This window comes from Rana temporaria, chromosome 9 (assembly GCF_905171775.1).
Source record: "Rana temporaria chromosome 9, aRanTem1.1, whole genome shotgun sequence".
NCBI lineage: Eukaryota > Metazoa > Chordata > Amphibia > Anura > Ranidae > Rana > Rana temporaria.
This window is the reverse complement of record NC_053497.1, coordinates 2558822-2578177: the sequence shown is the minus strand read 5'-3', so window position 1 is coordinate 2578177 and position 19356 is coordinate 2558822. Positions and strand designations below refer to the sequence as shown.

Sequence of the window (19356 nt, the reverse complement as noted above, 5' to 3'; positions counted from 1 at the left end):
GAGGAATTGTGCTCCATTATTGGGTGTCATTGGGCCCCATTGTTGGTATTATTGGGATCAATTATGCCCCATTATTGAGTGTCATTGGGCCCCATTGGGAGGAATTGGGCCCTATTATTGGGTGTCATTGGGCCCCACTGGGAGGAATTGTGCTCCATTATAGAGTATCATTGGGCCCCATTGTTGGTCTCATTGGGATGAATTGTGCCCCATTATTGAGTGTCGTTGGTCTCATTGGGAGGAATTGTGCCCTATTATTGTGTGTCATTGGGCCCCATTGTTGGTCTCATTGGGATGAATTGTGCCCCATTATTGAGTGTCATTGGGCCCCATTGAGAGGAATTGTGCCCCATTATTGGGTGTCATAGGGCCCCATTTGTTGGTCTCATTGGGATGAATTGAGCCCCATTATTAAGTGTCATTGGGCCCCATTGGGAGGAATTGTGCCCTATTATTTGGTGTCATTGGGCCCCATTGTTGGTCTCATTGTGATGAATTGTGCCCCATTATTGAGTGTCGTTGGTCTCATTGGGAGGAATTGTGCCCTTTCATTGGTGTCATTGGGGGGTGGGATTATGGCCCCAAGGGCCGGGTAAAAGCAAGCAAAGGGCCACATCTGGCCCCCGGGCCGTAGTTTGGAGACCACTGGTATAAGCAATCATTATTTATATAAATCTATATCCTGATCACTTCCTCAGAGTAGTACAAGATTACTATGGTAACATTGTATTGCTCTGGTCACACTGTTAAAAGCCAACAAAACAAAAGGTCACAGTGATCACATGGTACAAATAGGGCCAATCACAATAGTAAACACTGAGTGGTTTTCATTCAGAAAAACGGGTTGCTTACAACGGTGATATTCAAGGTTATATGAAATCCATTGGCATAAGCAATCATAATAACAGTGGATTTCACTGTTATAAGCAACCATTTTTTTTCCTGAATGAAAACTACTCAGTGTTTACTATTGCGATTGGCCCTATTTGTACCATGTGATCACTGTAACCAATCACAGAGATCAACACAATTGTATATACAATGAATGACATCAATCAAAGCCATTTGTTGTTAACGAATGTCATGTGATCTGCAGGCGATTGGTCACAGCGATCACATGGTACCGGTACACTGATCAGTCATGGGCTGCGTAGCCGGTGGGTGGCAGCGCGGCACGTGGGAGCATTCCAGGAGGTTGTCATATGACGTCCACTAATGTTGTCATATGACGACAGGCTCCGCAGGTAAGGGGTCCATCAGTTTCCCACAATAGAAGAGGTATTAGACTCGCCTCTCCAGCGGTCTGTGCCTTCTACCTTTGCCCTATTGGAACGCTCCAACCGCCATAAGATTCTTAAGCTTTCAACACTTCCCAGTGTGTTGGATGCCTCCGCGCCCCCCAGCCTCCGCGCCCCCCCGGCCTCCGCACAAGATTCAGCAATGACATAGGGGAGTAAAAAGGAAGGAACCACAGCTGGTTGAGGGGGGGGCACAGACATCTGACACTTCTGGAAGTATTGGAAGTGGAAGGGTCTTAGGAACACAGAAGAGCAAATATACGAGGCACGGGCCACCAGAAAAGTATATCGAGTTCCTCCTCTTCGGCTGGAAGCTGCGATGAGTATTTTTATGGCTGGTCAACAAGAACTTAAACTTCAGGAGGGGCCACTAAACGAGGAGGAGAGATCAAGCAGGTAGAAAGACAACAAAGAAAAAGACTTACCGGAGTCTCTTTAGGGACGGTCCTTTCTGTAGGACCTAATAAAAAAAATGGGAATGGGGGGAGGGAAATAAAGAAATAATCAGCATATTATCAGAGATCAGAATAAAAAGACAACAGAAGACTTAATGTTCCATACCGGTAGGTCCTTGATTTCCTGGTGGCCCTTGGGGACCCGGTGGCCCAGGGGGTCCTGGAGGGCCCATTGCATTTGATCCTGGGATTCCAGGGATGCCTGGTATTCCAGGAGGGCCTGGAGGCCCCGGAGGTCCAGGTGGCCCAGTGGGGCCTGTCGGTCCAACAGGTCCTGGTGGTCCAACTTTTTTTCCTGCAAAAGATAATGGATAATGTGTTTGTATATATTCGAAAAACCTTTTGGCAAAGGCAATTTAAAATAAATTAATAGAAATCATAAGTAGATGGCTGCAGCAGCAATCCCAGCTGCAGCTCCAAGACTGAGAACCGAGCGATCAAACACTGCTGATCGCTCAGCTCTCGGTCTTCAGTCCACAAAGAGTGGGTGACTGTTAGTCACCGGCTCCCAGCTCTGCCCCTCCAGCCCTCACTGGAGCGCCTGGCTCAGGCTCTCACCAGATCGCCGAGTCCAGGCTCCTGGGCAGATCCTGACCATATTAAATCAGGATCGTTCCCATGCCTGGACGGGCCCCGTGGGCCACAGGAGAAGAAGTACAGCTAAATACAGAGTATTAACTCACAATAAAGTAAGCAGCAGAAATACAAAACGTATTATTAGTTTACCACCCGTGTCTTTCCAGGAGAACTTTGTACTAGTGATCCTCTATAGATCAGGGGTCTCCAAACTTTTTACACAAAAGGGCCAGATTATTGACTTTACGGAGGCCGGACTTGTGGCCAGTGGGAGTATAAAATGCCCCGGCATCCGGGGGATTAAATAATGATTGGCATTGGGAGTATGAAAATTTACAAAGCACCTATGGTCAGTAAGAGGAGGAATACTGCCTCATTGTTGGTGCCCCTGGAAGGAATCGTGCGTTGGTGTCAGCATATGCCACCTGTAGTCATTAGCTGGAGAAATAGTGCCCTGCCGTTGGAGTCGGTGGGAGGAATGGCACCCCGCCATTGGTGCTTGGAATGGTGCCCCTCGCCATTGGTGCTCGTGGGAGGAATGGTGCCACGCCACTGGCGCTCGGTGGGAGGAATGGTCCCTAGTCTCTGGTATCCGTAGAAGGAATTATATCCCATGGTTGGTGTTGGTGGGAGGATTGGTGCCCCCGCCATTGGCGCTCAGTGGGAGGAATGGTGCCACGCCACTGGTGCTCGGGGGGGGGAGGAATGGTGCCACGCCACTGGCGCTCGGTGGGAGGAATGGTCCCTAGTCTCTGGTATCCGTAGAAGGAATTATACCCCATGGTTGGTGTCGGTGGGAGGAATGGTGCCCCCGCCATTGGCGCTCAGTGGGAGGAATGGTGCCACGCCATTGGTGCTTGGGGGGGGAGGAATGGTGCCACGTCATTGGTGCTCGGGGAGAGGAATGGTGCCCCCATCTCTGGTATTCCTAGAAGGAATAGTGCCCCACTGTTTATGTCATTGGGAGGAATATTGCCCCCATTGTTGGTGTCACTTGAAGGAATCATGCGTTGGTGTCAGCATATACCATCTGTAGTCATTAGGTGGAGAAATAGTGCCCCGCCATTGACGCTCAGTGGGAGGAATGGTGCCCACGCCATTGGCGCTCCGTGGGAGGAATGGTGCCCACGCCATTGGCGCTCCGTGGGAGGAATGGTGCCCACGTCATTGGCGCTCGGGGGGAGGAATGGTGCCCACGCCATTGGCGCTCGGGGGGAGGAATGGTGCCCACGCCATTGGCGCTCGGGGGGGGGGGGGGGGAGGAGGAATGGTGCCCACGCCATTGGCGCTCGGGGGGAGGAATGTTGCCCACGCCATTGGCGCTCAGGGGGGAGGAATGGTGCCCACGCCATTGGCGCTCAGGGGGGAGGAATGGTGCCCACGCCATTGGCGCTCTGGGGGGAGGAATGGTGCCACGCCATTGGCGCTCTGGGGGGAGGAATGGTGCCACGCCATTGGCGCTCTGGGGGGAGGAATGGTGCCACGCCATTGGCGCTCGGGAGGGGGGAGGAATGGTGCCCACGCCATTGGCACTCGGGGGGAGGAATGGTGCCCACACCATTGGCGCTTGGGGGGGAGGAATGGTGCCCACACCATTGGCGCTCAGGGGGAGGAATGGTACCACGCCATCGGCGCTCAGGGGGAGGAATGGTGCCACGCCCCTAGTCTCTGGTATCCGTAGAAGGAATTGTACCCCATTGTTGGTGTCATTGGGAGGAATAATGCCCCATCAATGGGGTCGGTGAAAGGAATTATTTCCCATCATTGGTGTTGGTGGGAGGAATGGTGCCCCATCTCTGGTATTCCTATAAGGAATAATGTCCCATCGTTGGTATTAGTCGGAGAAACAGTGCCTCATATTAGTGGGAGGAATTGTGTCTCAAGGGCCAGATAAAGACACACAAAGGGCCACATCTGGCCCTTGGTCCTCAGTTTGAAGACCACTGCTCTATAGAAATATACAGCGACTGAACAATCTGAGATTTGGGTCACAAAGTAATACAGAAAGAACTCAAACATTCTGAAGATTCCCCCACATTACACAGCGAGTCGGGCCCAGAGAGTTCACAATTCCAACAAGGAGCCAATTCAACGACAAGTATCCATCAGATCCTTCTAACTTCGAATCTATAATCACAACGAACGATCGCGGAATCACGTATTTATCATTCGATTAGCGCCAGTTCTAGTCTGTATTTTATACAAGGAACCTTCGAAGAGCTTCCTTCCACACAACACGTGTGATTAGAAAAGACGGAGCTGATCAAGGTCCTGAAAAATGGATTTTAAGACGCAGTTACAGCTCTACCTTTTCATCAGAATGGAGATGCGAATCTCCGAGGCGATCGCCAAATTACACAAAGAAGCTGAAGAAGGCTCAGAGAACAAAAAAGATAAAAAACGGCGGCAGATTATTATAATGGAATTACTTCATTTTCCTGCCGCTCAGATATTTATATTCTACTATTTCATCTTCAAGTGGAAGTCAACGGAGCAAATGGAAATTCCTAAACGATTTTTCAGCTCTGAAGCCCACGAATGACACAACATATACAAATCTGTATCTATAGCCCTGCAGTGGCCATGAAATGTCGGAGATGTGAGGACTGATTAGTGTTTTCTAACATTACAGCTAAAAGAGAGTTGAAGATCTTCAGTGCAGGAAAAATCTGTTCTACATGGACCTGTGTAGACTCCAAGGGTGGTGCAACTCAACACAACAGGCCTTCTCAAGCCAAACAGACACCAGACTTCACTTCAGCCTTCTTCTACCTTAAAAGACCAAATTGTGAAAAAACTGACAATCAGACCTCAATATGGCCAAAATATGAGGACCCCCCTTCAAATGATGGGGCTCTGGTATCTCCAGTGAAGGGTCCTGGTAATACTCCATCATACAAAGACATTGTGCCCCTCTGGGTACAGAACTAGTGTCCCCTGCAGAGAGCCCAGACCTCAACCCTACTTTTTGGAAGACCTTGGGTATAATTAGGTAGATTCACACACATTGGCCTAACTTTAGGGCGGCCTAGCCTAGCCTGTTTAGGCTACACCGCTGTAAATCAACTAGGCTAGTAGTGATTTTCAAACCACTTACCTGCTAATCTACGGTGGCGTAGCCTCAAACGAGCGGGCGTAAGGGCGCCTAATTCAAATGACTTGGAGGGGGGCGTGTTGTATGGAAATGAGGCTTGACCTCACGTTTTTTTACACTGCGCATGCGCCGGGCGCCTACATTTCCCAGGGCGCATTGCGACTAAGTACGCCGTACGGGCCTATTGATTTCGACGTGGACGTAAACGACGTAACTCCCGATTCGCAGACGACTTGCGCAAACGACGTAAAAAATTCGAACCTCGTGGCGGGAACGGCGGCCATACTTAACATTGTTATTCCACTTCATAGGTGGAATAACTTTAGGTGGCCTATCCCTAAGGCCGGGTACACACGGACAAACATGTATGGTGAAAGCGGTCCGTCGGACCGTTTTCACCATACATGTCTGCCAGAGGGCTTCTGTACGATGGTTGTACACACCATCGTACAGAAGTCCGCGCGTAAACAATACGCGGGGCGTGTCCGCGGTGTCGCCGCGTCGATGACGCGGTGTCGCCGCGACAATGACGCGGCGACGTGGGCGGCCCGCCTTTAAAATGCTTCCACGCATGCGTCGAAGTCATTCGACGCATGCGAGGGACGGCGGGCGCCTGGACATGTACGGTAGGTCTGTACTGACGACCGTACATGTCCGAGCGGGCTGAATTCCAGCGGGCTGTTTTAAAACAAGTCCAGGAATATTTGTCTGCTGGGAAAAGGCCCGGCGGGCAAATGTTTGCTGGAATTCGGCCCGCTCGCGCCCACACACGACCAAACATGTCTGCTGAAACTGGCCTGCGGGCCAGTTTCAGCAGACATGTTTGGTCGTGAGTATGGGGCCTTACGGAAACGACGTAATTCGACGGCGTAGGCCTGGCGTACGTTCGTGAATCGGCGTATCCCCTCATTTACATAATCTACGCCGGCCGCAATGGAAGCGCCATCTAGCGGCCATCAGAAACATTGCAAGCTAAGATAGAACGGCGCAAGCCGGCCTATCTTAGCTTTGTTTAAGCGTATCTCTGTTTGAGCATACGCTTAAACAAACGCCGGCGTAGATTCAGAGTTAGGTCGGCTTATCTACTGATAAGCCGGCCTAACTCTTTGTGAATCTACCTAAATGTCTTCTCAACCATAACCAGTACCTTCCCTTTGGGATGAGGTCTTCTCATCCCAAAGGTGTGCAGTAGGGTTGAGGGCATGGAGGAACTTGTGTCCCCTGCACAGAGCCCTGACCTCAACCCTACTTTTGGAAGACATTGGGTATAAGGTCTTCTCATCCATAATCAGTAACTGTCTAACTCTACAGAAGACCTCTGGGATGAGGTCTTCTCATCTCAAAGGTGTGCAGTAGGGTTAAGGGCATAGAGCAGGGGTCTCCAAACATTCTAAACAAAGGGCCGGTTTATTGTCCTTCAGACTCTTGGAGGGTCGGACTTTGGGCAGCGGGGGATGGAAATTTTTTGTGGGGCTAAACATCTGGTATTAGGGGAGGAATAGTGCCCCATCTTTAGTATCATAGGGAAGAATGGTGCCCCATTAGTGGTGTCAGTGGGAGAAATGGTGCTCCACTGTCGGTGTCAGATGGCAGAATAGTGTCCCGCATTAGTGGGAGGGATAGTGCCCCAAGGGCCGGATAAAAGCAAGCAAAGGGCCATATCCGGCCTTCGGGACGCAGTTTGGAGACCACTGGCATAGAGGAACTTGTATCCTCAACCGTACTGAACACCTTTGGGATGAATTGGAATACCAATGGTGAGCCAGGTCTTCTCATCCAACATCAGCACCTAACCTCACAAATGGGTACAAATTCCCACAGACACCCTCAAAAATCTTGTAGAAAAAGTCCTCCCAGAGGAGTGGAGGATGTCATTAACCAATTGCCGACTACATCACGTAGATACGTTGGCAGAATAGTACGGGCAAAGCTACGTGTATATATACGTTGCTTTAAACCTGCCCTATAGCGGGGGCTATAGAGGGTGCACATATGAGATATCAGGTATTGACGTTGGATGAGAAGACTTGACACAGCATAGGTGCTCCAGTCCATCCCAAAGGTTTTCAGTGAGGTTGGGGCCGGGGGTTGGAGCTTGTTGGATTTCCAATTCCAAAAACATTGCCACTAATATGGAGCCGACACCCTTTGTGGCTATAAGAGTTGAAATGTTTTTGAAATTGGATGTCCAACAAGCTCCAAGCCCTGGCCTCCATCCTACTGAACACCTTTGGGATGGACTGGAACACCGATGGCGAGTCAGGTCTTCTCATCCAACGTCAATACCTGACCTCACAAAACTTCCCACAGACATCCTCCAAAATCTTGTGGAAAGTCTTCCTTGAAGAGTGAATGATGTTATAGCCACAAAATGGGGGCAATTCCGTAAAGACAAGGTTTGGTTTGAATTGACTTGCCAATTCCAAGCCAGGTCTTTTCATTCAACGTCAGTACCTGACCTCACAAATGGGCACAACTTCCCATAGACACCCCCCAAAATCTTGTGGAACATCCTCCACTGTTCTGGGAAGACTTGCCGCAAGATTTTGGAGGGTACCCATCTGTGAGATCAGGTATTGACGTTGGATGAGAAGACCCGACTCACCATCCGTGTTCCAGTCCATCCCAAATGTGTGCAGTGAGGTTGAGGCCCGGGCTTGGAGCTTGTTGGATTTCCAATTCCGAAAACATTGCCACTAATATGGAACAGACACCCTTTGTGGCTATAAGAGTGGAAATGTTTTTGAAATTGGATGTCCAACAAGCTCCAAGCGCTGGCCTCCATCCTACTGAACACCTCTGGGATGGCGAGCCAGGTCTTCTCATCCAACGTCAATGCCTGACCTCACAAATTTTCCCACAGGCATCCTTCAAAATCTTGTGGAAAGTTTTCCTTGAAGAGTGAAGCATGTTAGAGCCACAAAATGGGGCAAATCCATAAAGACACGTTTTGGTTTGAATTGACTTGCCAATTTAAAGCCAGGTCTTTTCATTCAACTTCAGTAGCTGACCTCACAAATGGGCACAACTTCCCATAGACACCCTCCAAAATCTTGTGGAACGTTTTCCCAGAAGCGTGAAGGATGTCATGACCGCAACTTGAATGCTCTTTTGGGTAATGTGCACAGAGCCCTGATCTGAACCCTACTTAATACCTTTGGGATGAATTTGTAAGCCAGGTCTTTTTTTTTTGGGTGCCCACTCTGAGGTTCAACTCATCTTCTCATCCAACCTCACAACTTCTATGGGACCTCACAACTTCCCATAGACACCTTCCAAAATCTTGTGGAACATTTTCCAGAAGGGTGGAGGATGTCATAGTCACAAAAAGAGGGGCAACTCCATATTGAACGTCCATGGTTCTGGAATGGGGTCGTCCAACTAGATTAGAGGTGTGATGATCAAAGTCTACCTAAACATCTCACAATATACTTTATATCGGTATCACCAAAAAAACAAAAATGAGAAACCAAAAGATGGTCCCCAATTTGGGGAAGTCTCTTGCATGTTCTTGTTGACTTATGTTCACATTTTGATGGTTGTCAGGACTAAGGCACTGAAAATTCCATCTTTTGGCAAATGATACCCGTCACAGAATAGTAATGATTTCTATCACATAAAGTTGCAGTAAACTGTCCTGACTACGATGGGCACAAAGCCTATTTTGGCTGCATGTGGTCTATTGTGTTGGTTGCCTGGACACAGCCAGCCCGTAAATACATTGTTGGCAACGACTAATATAATTATAGTTTTGTGTTACAAGAAATTGCAGTTTATTATGCGGCCCAGAGGAGGAAAAGGAGGCGGCCACGGTGCAGAACAGACTCTGGGCGACAAGGTGACCCCCTTTTTTAACTATATGCAAGCAAAGGGCGTAGAAGGCTTTTGCATGCTGACTGGCACACAAGGAGATATAAAAAATGTATACAATCTGTAAGAACAAGTAGTTTTTTTTAAGGTTTCTTAAAGGGAAAATAATCTACAGGCAACTTACTGCAACTTTTCCATAACAATTGGCTATTCTTACCACTGGGCATTAGGTTGCCTCCCCATTGCATCACTGCTTCACCTACTTTAACCACTTGCCTACCCGGCACTCCCCCCCCCCCTCCCACTTGCTACCCTCCCCCGAATACCGGGCACTTTCACCCCCTTCCTGCCCTGGAGGGTGTCTGTGGAAATTTGTGAGTCAGGAACCGATGTTGGATTAGACCAGTGGTTCTCAACCTCAGTCCTCAAATACCCCCAACGGGCCATGTTTTGGGAACTTCCCTTCGATAAAATCGCTCTCATCAATACAATGTCATTGATATTGATTTAAAGCAGCTGTGCAAACTAAAGGAAGACCTGAAAACATGGCCATTGGGGGTAATTGAGGAATGAGGTCGAGAACCACTGGATCCACAAGGCTTGGCTCCCAATTGGCATTCTAAAAGGTGTTTAGTAAGATTGAGGTCAGGGCTCTCGACAGGACACCTGAATTTCTCCAACCTATTGAAAACCTTTGGGATGAGAATTTTCCATCCCAAAAGGTGTTCTGTAGGGTTAAAAGGCAGGTACTAATTTCTGATGGGAAGACCTTATATCAAAGGCCTTCCAAAAGCAGGGTTGTGGTCATGGCTCTGTACAGGACACTGGAGTTCCTGCACACCAAGCTGGTCACATGGACCTGGCTTTATACACAGGATTGGGGGGGGCACAGTCATGCTGGAACACAAAAGGGTCTTCAAACGGTCAACACAAGGATGAAAGACCACAATTGTCTACAATGTATTTATATGATGGAGGATTACCAGGACTCGTCACTGGAGACACCAGGCCTCCATCACTGGAAGGGGTCATGATGTTGAACGAGAAGACCTGGCTTGCAATTCAACTCATCTCAAAAAGGTGTTTAGTTGGGTTGACTACACTGAAGTTCCTCCACACCAAATGATGTCTTTATGTAGTTGCCCTTACCCTTTGAGATTATAACATCCTCCACTCTTCTGGAATGAGCCTGAGAATTTGTCCCCATTCGTGAGGTCAGGAACTGATGTTGGCTGAAAAGACCTCATCCCAAAGGCCTTCCAAAAAGCAGGTCGGGGCTCTGTATAGCACTTGGGCTCCTCCACACCAAACTGATCACCCCGTGTCTTTATAGAGCTGGCTTTGTACACTGGGGTAACCCTCCAAATTACTGAACACTTTTTGGATTAGAAGTCCCCATCCCAAAAGTGTTCTGTAGGGTTAAGGGCAGGTACCGATTTCCGATGAGAACAATTAGGGTTGAGGTCAGGGCACACAAGTTTTTCAACCCTACAGCACACCTTTGGGATGAGAAGACCTCATCCAAAAGGGCAGGTACTGATTATGGATGAGAAAGCAGGGTTGAGGTCAGGGCTCTGTGCAGGACACTTGAGTTTCTTGCACACCAACCTGGTTACACCATGTCTTTATAGAGATGGCATTGTACACGGGGGGGAGGGGGCCGTCTTCGTATGATGGAGGATTACCATCATTACTGGAGAAACTGAACTCGTTTCTTTGTCCCAAAATCAGCAGCCGATCGAATACTCCCCGCCCCCCCCCCTCACTGTACATGTGTCTATGGTGGTCTGACATTCGGCTGACTGAGAGGTCTCCCACAGCTCTGGGTCAAGGCGCGTTACCTCCCGGATACGGGTGTAATGTGATGTGTTCCAAAAGGTGAACTTGGCCTTTAAAAAACTCAGATAAAAAAATAAAAAAAAAACAATTCTACTTTAAAGGGGCCACAATCATAAAAAATATGTTGTATGTTGTGCCACCTTTTAATTCTGTGCAAACAAATCCAACACAGTCAGATATTCTATAGATACAATTCTGAAACAAAGAAATATGATAAATCCCAAAATAAAAAAGAATTACGTTCCAACGTGCTCACAATATTTCACACTCACCGGCCTCTTTATTAGGTCCCCCTTGCTAGTAGCGGGTTTGACCCCCTTTAGGAGGTCCCCTCTTGCTAGTGACGGGTTGCCACTAGCAAGGGGGGACTACATAAAGGGGTCCAACCCGCCACTAGCAAGGGGGACCTAATAAAGGGGGTCCAACCCGCTACCAGCAAGGGGGACCCCAATAAAGGGGGTCCAACCCGCTACTAGCAAGGGGGACCCCAATAAAGGAGGTCCAACCCGCTACTAGCAAGGGGGACCCCAATAAAGGAGGTCCAACCCGCTACTAGCAAGGAGGACCCAATAAAGGGGGTCCAACCCACTACTAGCAAGGAGGACCCAATAAAGGGGGTCCAACCCGCTACTAGCAAGGTGGGCCTAATAAAGGGGGTCCAACCTGCTACCAGCAAGGGGGACCTAATAAAGGGGGTCCAACCCGCTACTAGCAAGGGGGACCCAATAAAGGAGGTCCAACCCGCTACTAGCAAGGAGGACCCAATAAAGGGGGTCCAACCCGCTACTAGCGAAGGGGGACCTAATAAAGGGGGTCCAACCTGCTACTAGCAAGGAGGACCCAATAAAGGGGGTCCAACCCGCTACTAGAAAGGGGGACCTAATAAAGGGGGTCCAACCCGCTACCAGCAAGGAGGACCTAATAAAGGGGGTCTAACCCGCTACTAGCAAGAGGGACCTAATAAAGGGGGTCCAACCCGCTACCAGCAAGAGGGACCTAATAAAGGGGGTCCAACCCGCTATTAGCAAGGGGGACCCAATAAAGGGGGACCAACCCGCTACTAGCAAGGTGGACCTAATAAAGGGGGTCCAACCCACTACTAGCAAGGTGGGCCTAATAAAGGGGGTCCAACCCGCTACTAGCAAGGGGGACCCAATAAAGGAGGTCCAACCCGCCACTAGCAGGGGGTTGAAAAATGATAAAAGGAACACCAACCTGTGCAAAGTCAGCACTGTACCTACCTGTCTGCCTGCCGGCTAAGAATTTGTTGTGTATCGGAGCTCCCGGCACCAAACCGGACTCCTAAAACTGAATCATTAGCAGCCCCCCGCAGTTCCTCCCGCTGACCCCTACTTACTGCAGGACACTATATTGACATAGGGGTCAGCGGGAGGAACCAAGGAAGCCATCGGGGGGGGGGGGGGGGGCGATACCTTGAATTGTGCAATAGGATTGGTGAAGTGGCCTCTCCCCCGTCCACAACTTTCCATCTAAACATTTAATAATATCAAATAATAAAAGTGAATAAACGTGACACGGATCCACTCACCTTTTTTCTTGTTTCTGGCTGCGCTTGGATCTGCAAAGAGACAGAAATAAGTCACAGAAAGGTTTTGCTCTTAGAAGATGAAGCAGAATCTGGAAGAGAAGAGACGGGATCAAAGCATCGTGTTCATGCCTGCCAGAGGAGAACACAGCAGACATGTTTCTAATAGAACCGAGAGAGAAAACAAAAGACACGTTATTTGGCTCACAAAACGCATCGAACGTTCATCCTCAGAAAAATGTTTATTTTCTACTAATCCTCAGAAATGACACAAGTGATGAGCAGACCTCCCGCCAGCAGATGGGGCCGCGGGGAGAGCCAAGAGATGTCCTCAGCATTTCCAGCACAGGACACAATGGAGAGAAGGAGTGCGGGGTCCACGGAACTGGAATGGGGAGCTGAGCTGCAGAGTCGCTGCTGGGGATGGGGTGAAAGGGGGGGCAGAGCTGCAGAGTCACTGCTGGGAATGGGGTGAAGGGGGAGCAGAGCTGCAGTGTCGCTGCTGAGGTGAAGGGGGAGCAGAGCTGCAGAGTCACTGCTGGGGATGGGGTGAAGGGGGAGCTGAGCTGCAGAGTCACTGCTGGGAATGGGGTGCATGGGGAGCCAAGCTGCCTAGTCACTGATGGGGAGAAGAGGGAACTGAGCTGCCAAGTCACTGCTGGGGATGAGGTGCAGGGGGAGCTGAGCTGCCAAGTCCCTACTGGGATGAGGTGCAGGGGGAGCGGAGCTGCCAAGTCACTGCTGGGGATGAGGTGCAGGGGGGAGCTGAGCTGCCAAGTCACTGCTGGGATGAGTTGCAGGGGGAGCTGAGCTCCCTCGTCACTGCTGGGGTGACATACATTATTGTGACGAGACCCTTTCTCGCCCAGGTCCTGCTCTCCCGACACTCCTCTGCTACCAGTGAGTCAGCTTGCAGATTGCAACGTCTGATGGTCCAGTCATCCAAGGTTCCGGGGTCCGAACTACAGCTATGTGCCGTTCAGACCCATTAAGAACAAACACCAGGCAACTAGAAGGCTGTCTTTTTGGATGGGGAGCAGGGGGAGCTGAGCTGTATGGTCACTGCTGGGGATGCTGTGCAGGGGGAGCTGAGCTGCAGAGTCACTGCTGGGAATGGGGTGCATGGGGAGCCAAGCTGCCTAGTCACTGATGGGGATGGGGTGAAGAGGGAGCTGAGCTGCCGAGTCGCTACTGGGTTGGGGTACAGGGGGAGCGGAGCTGCAGAGTCACTGCTGGGGATGGGGTGCAGGGGGAGCCGAGCTTATGAGTCACTGATGGGGATGGGGTGCAGAGCTTTCGAGTCACTGCTGGAGATGGGGTGCAGTGGGAGCAGAGCTTCCGAGTCACTGCTGGGAATAGGGTGCAGGGGGAGGCGAGCTGCTGGGTCACTGCTGGGGTGCAGGGGGAGCTGAGCTGCAGAGTCACAGCTGGGGATGGGGTGCAGGGGGAGCTAAGCTGCAGAGTCACTGCTGGGGATGATGCATTACTGAGCTGGGACCAGAGCTTCATTGGTCAGTGGCTAGGGGGAACGTTCTTGGACCGGCCTGCCCATTGAAGGTAGGCGCTACATTGCTGCTGCACAGTTCCTATAGCTGTGAGCTGAGGTTTTTGGGCCGTCTCTTTGCTGAACATATGGGGAGGTCTCCTCGCTGGATCGGGAGCTCCCCTCGCTATATGGGTTTGTCTCTTTGCAATACGAGGATGTCTCTTTGCTGAACATGTGGGGCTGTCAAATTTCTCTTGCCAGACGCCCCCGTGGCATGCAGTTCTGGGCACCTGGGCTCCTAACTTATTTTAAAAATTTGTTCAAGACCTGCTCATGGGACATGTATTTCTACAACAACTGGAGGGCCGCAGTTTGCCCACCCCTTTTGTATAGCGTCCCAGCTGGTATGATGGGGGTCCTGAGGGAAGGAACCCGAATAATGCGTCTACTGAAAGGCCAGAATGATGGGGAAGGACACGGATAAGAACAAATACTGAACTTCATCGCAGCCAAAATAAATACTTACACTTTATCCCTCTACCCCCCCCCCCCCCAGACCTTAATGAACATTAAACCCTGGCTGTGTGGTCTGGCCCCCCTACAAGGCGAGTTCAGCGCTAAGCGAAGCATTTCGATGTATAGCGTTTGTAAAACAATAAATTGAAGGCCGTGGAAAATTACAGGAATTTTCTGCATACAGAACACAACAAAAAAAGTTTTTATTTTGGAATTCCTCCTTGCATAGTGACTCTGGTTATTCCCCGCGCCTAGACGGAGGTCGGCTATAGAAAGAAAACGTTCGGTATTTTCTCTGCTTTTGTGTTTTTCTTTTATCGCCCCCCTGAGAGCTCTGGTGAGGCAGCATTTTTTTCTAGAAACAACAAGCTCGCCCCGCGCTCCAATCACAATGAATTCCTGGATTCATTAACACAAGACCCGCAATCAGCAAAGTTTTCTTTTGCCGTAGCGGCATACCTTCCCCACTTCACAATATCCAATCGGCGTGATTAATGACCACAACATTCTCCACACGAAATCCCTTCACTGGGGGGGGGGGGGGGGCGTCCTACAGGATTATACACGAGGATGGAATTCGGCGCTCATTATGACACGCAATATTTATTTCTCACGGCTTCAATACAAAAACCCACCGATCAGCATTTCCCCGGGAATAAAATTCGATGATTTACACCCGTCCGTCTAGAATGTACATTTCTCTGGCAGACAAAACATTCTGGAGAAAGTCGCCCTCCCGCCGCGCCGAGCGCATTCAATTATTCGGGTGTTTAGATCAGTAAACAGAACGGAGAAAAACGAAGAATAAATTTGGCAAAGCGAACGCGTTTGAAGAGGATGGAACCAATTAGCTTCAGAGGCCGAACGGCGGGTGACTAGAAGAGGATGACAAGTCGGGGTTTATTGCTGCTTATTAGTGTTTAGCCGTCACTTGTCCCGACAAGGAAAAAATAAATCCCAACTATCAATGCAAAAATTGTAGCGGAAATAACACCGAGCGTCACAAATACGAGGCTGGAAAACCCCAACGCTTCACAAATACGAGGCTGGAAACCCCAACACTTCACAAATACGAGGCTGGAAACCCCAACGCTTCACAAATACGAGGCTGGAAACCCCAACACGAGGCTGGAAACCCCAACACTTCACAAATACGAGGCTGGAAACCCCAACGCTTCACAAATACGAGGCTGGAAACCCCAACGCTTCACAAATACGAGGCTGGAAACCCCAACGCTTCACAAATACGAGGCTGGAAACCCCAACGCTTCACAAATACGAGACTGGAAACCCCAACGCTTCACAAATACGAGGCTGGAAACCCCAACACAAGGCTGGAAACCCCAACACAAGGCTGGAAACCCCAACACAAGGCTGGAAACCCCAACACTTCACAAATACGAGGCTGGAAACCCCAACACTTCACAAATACGAGGCTGGAAACCCCAACACAAGGCTGGAAACCCCAACACTTCACAAATACGAGGCTGGAAACCCCAACACTTCACAAATACGAGGCTGGAAACCCCAACACTTCACAAATACGAGGCTGGAAACCCCAACACAAGGCTGGAAACCCCAACACTTCACAAATATGAGGCTGGAAACCCCAACACTTCACAAATACGAGGCTGGAAACCCCAACACAAGGCTGGAAACCCCAACACTTCACAAATATGAGGCTGGAAACCCCAACACTTCACAAATACGAGGCTAGAAACCCCAACACAAGGCTGGAAACCCCCAACACTTCACAAATATGAGGCTGGAAACCCCAACACTTCACAAATACGAGGCTAGAAACCCCAACACGAGGCTGGAAACCCCAACGCTTCACAAATACGAGGCTGGAAACCCCAACAGTTCACAAATACGAGGCTGGAAACCCCAACGCTTCACAAATACGAGGCTGGAAACCCCAACGCTTCACAAATACGAGGCTGGAAACCCCAACAGTTCACAAATACGAGGCTGGAAACCCCAACGCTTCACAAATACGAGGCTGGAAACCCCAACACTTCACAAATACGAGGCTGGAAACCCCAACACAAGGCTGGAAACCCCAACACTTCACAAATACGAGGCTGGAAACCCCAACACTTCACAAATACGAGGCTGGAAACCCCAACACTTCACAAATACGAGGCTGGAAACCCCAACACAAGGCTGGAAACCCCAACACTTCACAAATATGAGGCTGGAAACCCCAACACTTCACAAATACGAGGCTAGAAACCCCAACACGAGGCTGGAAACCCCAACACTTCACAAATACGAGGCTGGAAACCCCAACACTTCACAAATACGAGGCTGGAAACCCCAACAGTTCACAAATACGAGGCTGGAAACCCCAACGCTTCACAAATACGAGGCTGGAAACCCCAACGCTTCAGAAATACGAGGCTGGAAACCCCAACGCTTCAGAAATACGAGGCTGAAAACCCCAACGCTTCACAAATACGAGGCTGGAAACCCCAACGCTTCACAAATACGAGGCTGGAAACCCCAACGCTTCACAAATACGAGGCTGGAAACCCCAACGCTTCACAAATACGAGGCTGGAAACCCCAACGCTTCACAAATACGAGGCTGGAAACCCCAACGCTTCACAAATACGAGGCTGGAAACCCCAACGCTTCACAAATACGAGGCTGGAAACCCCAACGCTTCACAAATACGAGGCTGGAAACTAGGGTTGTCCCGATACCACTTTTTTAGGACCGAGTACAAGTACCGATACTTTTTTTCATGTAGTCGCCGATACCGAATACCGATACTTTTTTTAAATGTCATGTGACAGTTTTCAAACCACAATACAGACTAAGGATATTTTCTTTAGAATTATGAAGAACTCTAACTCAAGACATTATAAAAGAATAAAAATGAGTAAAAATGAATAAAAATGTTTTATTTGCTTGTCACGCAGTAGTAAAAAACTCAAAGAATTTTCATAGAACATGTTGATAAATACAAAAAAAGTATTCTATTTAGGTATCGGGAGCATTTGCGCGAGTACGAGTACTCCCGCAAATACTCGGTATCGGTCCCGATACCGATACTAGTATCGGTATCTGGACAACCCTACTGGAAACCCCAACGCTTCACAAATACGAGGCTGGAAACCCCAACGCTTCACAAATACGAGGCTGGAAACCCCAACGCTTCACAAATACGAGGCTGGAAACCCCAACGCTTCACAAATACGAGGCTGGAAACCCCAACGCTTCACAAATACGAGGCTGGAAACCCCAACACTTCACAAATACGAGGCTGGAAACCCCAACACTTCACAAATACGAGGCTGGAAACCCCAACACTTCACAAATACGAGGCTGGAAACCCCAACACTTCACAAATACGAGGCTGGAAACCCCAACACTTCACAAATACGAGGCTGGAAACCCCAACACTTCACAAATACGAGGCTGGAAACCCCAACGCTTCACAAATACGAGGCTGGAAACCCCAACACTTCACAAATACGAGCCTCAATAGAGACTTACCTATAGATGAGCCTCAATAGAGACTTACCTATAGATGAGCCTCAATAGAGAATTACCTATAGATGAGCCTCAATAGAGAATTACCTATAGATGAGCCTCAATAGGGACTTACCTATAGATGAGCCTCAATAGAGACTTACCTATAGATTTACCTATAGATGAGCATCATTATATACGTACCCATAGATGAGCCTCAATAGAGATGAGCCTCAATATAGACTTGCCTATGGATGAGCCTCAATATAGACTAACCCATAGATGAGCCTCAATAGAGATGAGCCTCAATATAGAATTGCCTATAGATGAGCCTCATTATAGACTTACCTATAAATGAGCCTCAATAGAGATGAGCCTCAATATAGACTTGCCTATAGATGAGCCTCAATATAGACTTACCTATAAATGAGCCTCAATATAGACTTACCTATAAAATGAGCCTCAATATAGACTTACCTATAAAATGAGCTTCTAAAGAGACTAGCCTCATTATAGACTTACTCATAGATGAGCCTCAATATAGACTTACCCATAGATGAGCCTCATTATAGACTTACCCATAGATGAGCCTCAATAGAGACTTACCTATAGGATGAGCCTCAATAAAGACTTACCTATAGGATGAGCCTAAATAGAGCCGAGCATCAATATAGACTTACCGATAGATGAGCCTCATCATAGACAATGATCCAAAACCCAAAGCCAGGTGGACCTGTCATTGGCTACAGCAGAATAAAGTGAAGGTTCTGGAGTGGCCATCTCAGTCTCCTGACCTCAATATCATTGAGCCCCTCTGGGGAGATGTCAAAACGTGCCGTTCATGCGAGACAACCCAAGAATTTACAGGAACTGGAAGAGGAATGGGCAGCTTTACCATCTGAGAAGATAAAGAGCCTCTTCCACAAATACCACAAAACACTGGGTAAGTCTATATTGAGGCTCGTCTATGGGTAAGTCTCTATTGAGGCTCGTCTATGGGTAAGTCTCTATTGAGGCTCGTCTATGGGTAAGTCTCTATTGAGGCTCGTCTATGGGTAAGTCTCTATTGAGGCTCGTCTATGGGTAAGTCTCTATTGAGGCTCGTCTATGGGTAAGTCTCTATTGAGGCTCGTCTATGGGCAAGTCTCTATTGAGGCTCGTCTATGGGCAAGTCTCTATTGAGGCTCGTCTATGGGCAAGTCTCTATTGAGGCTCGTCTATGGGCAAGTCTATATTGAGGCTCGTCTATGGGCAAGT

General features: G+C 49.1%; 1 protein-coding gene across 4 annotated transcripts in view; it reads right to left on the bottom strand.

The window, feature by feature from the left end:
- EDA (ectodysplasin A) overlaps window positions 1-19356 on the bottom strand; it is a 115866-nt gene that overhangs the window by 13214 nt on the left and 83296 nt on the right. For all 4 annotated transcript variants that reach the window (XM_040322660.1, XM_040322662.1, XM_040322659.1 and 1 more), the window contains exons 3-5: window positions 12622-12651; window positions 1860-2048; window positions 1724-1758 (exon numbers count right to left, since the gene is read on the bottom strand). In XM_040322660.1, the coding sequence (XP_040178594.1) occupies window positions 1724-1758; window positions 1860-2048; window positions 12622-12651 (254 nt within the window). The remainder of the gene's footprint in view (window positions 1-1723; window positions 1759-1859; window positions 2049-12621; window positions 12652-19356) is intronic.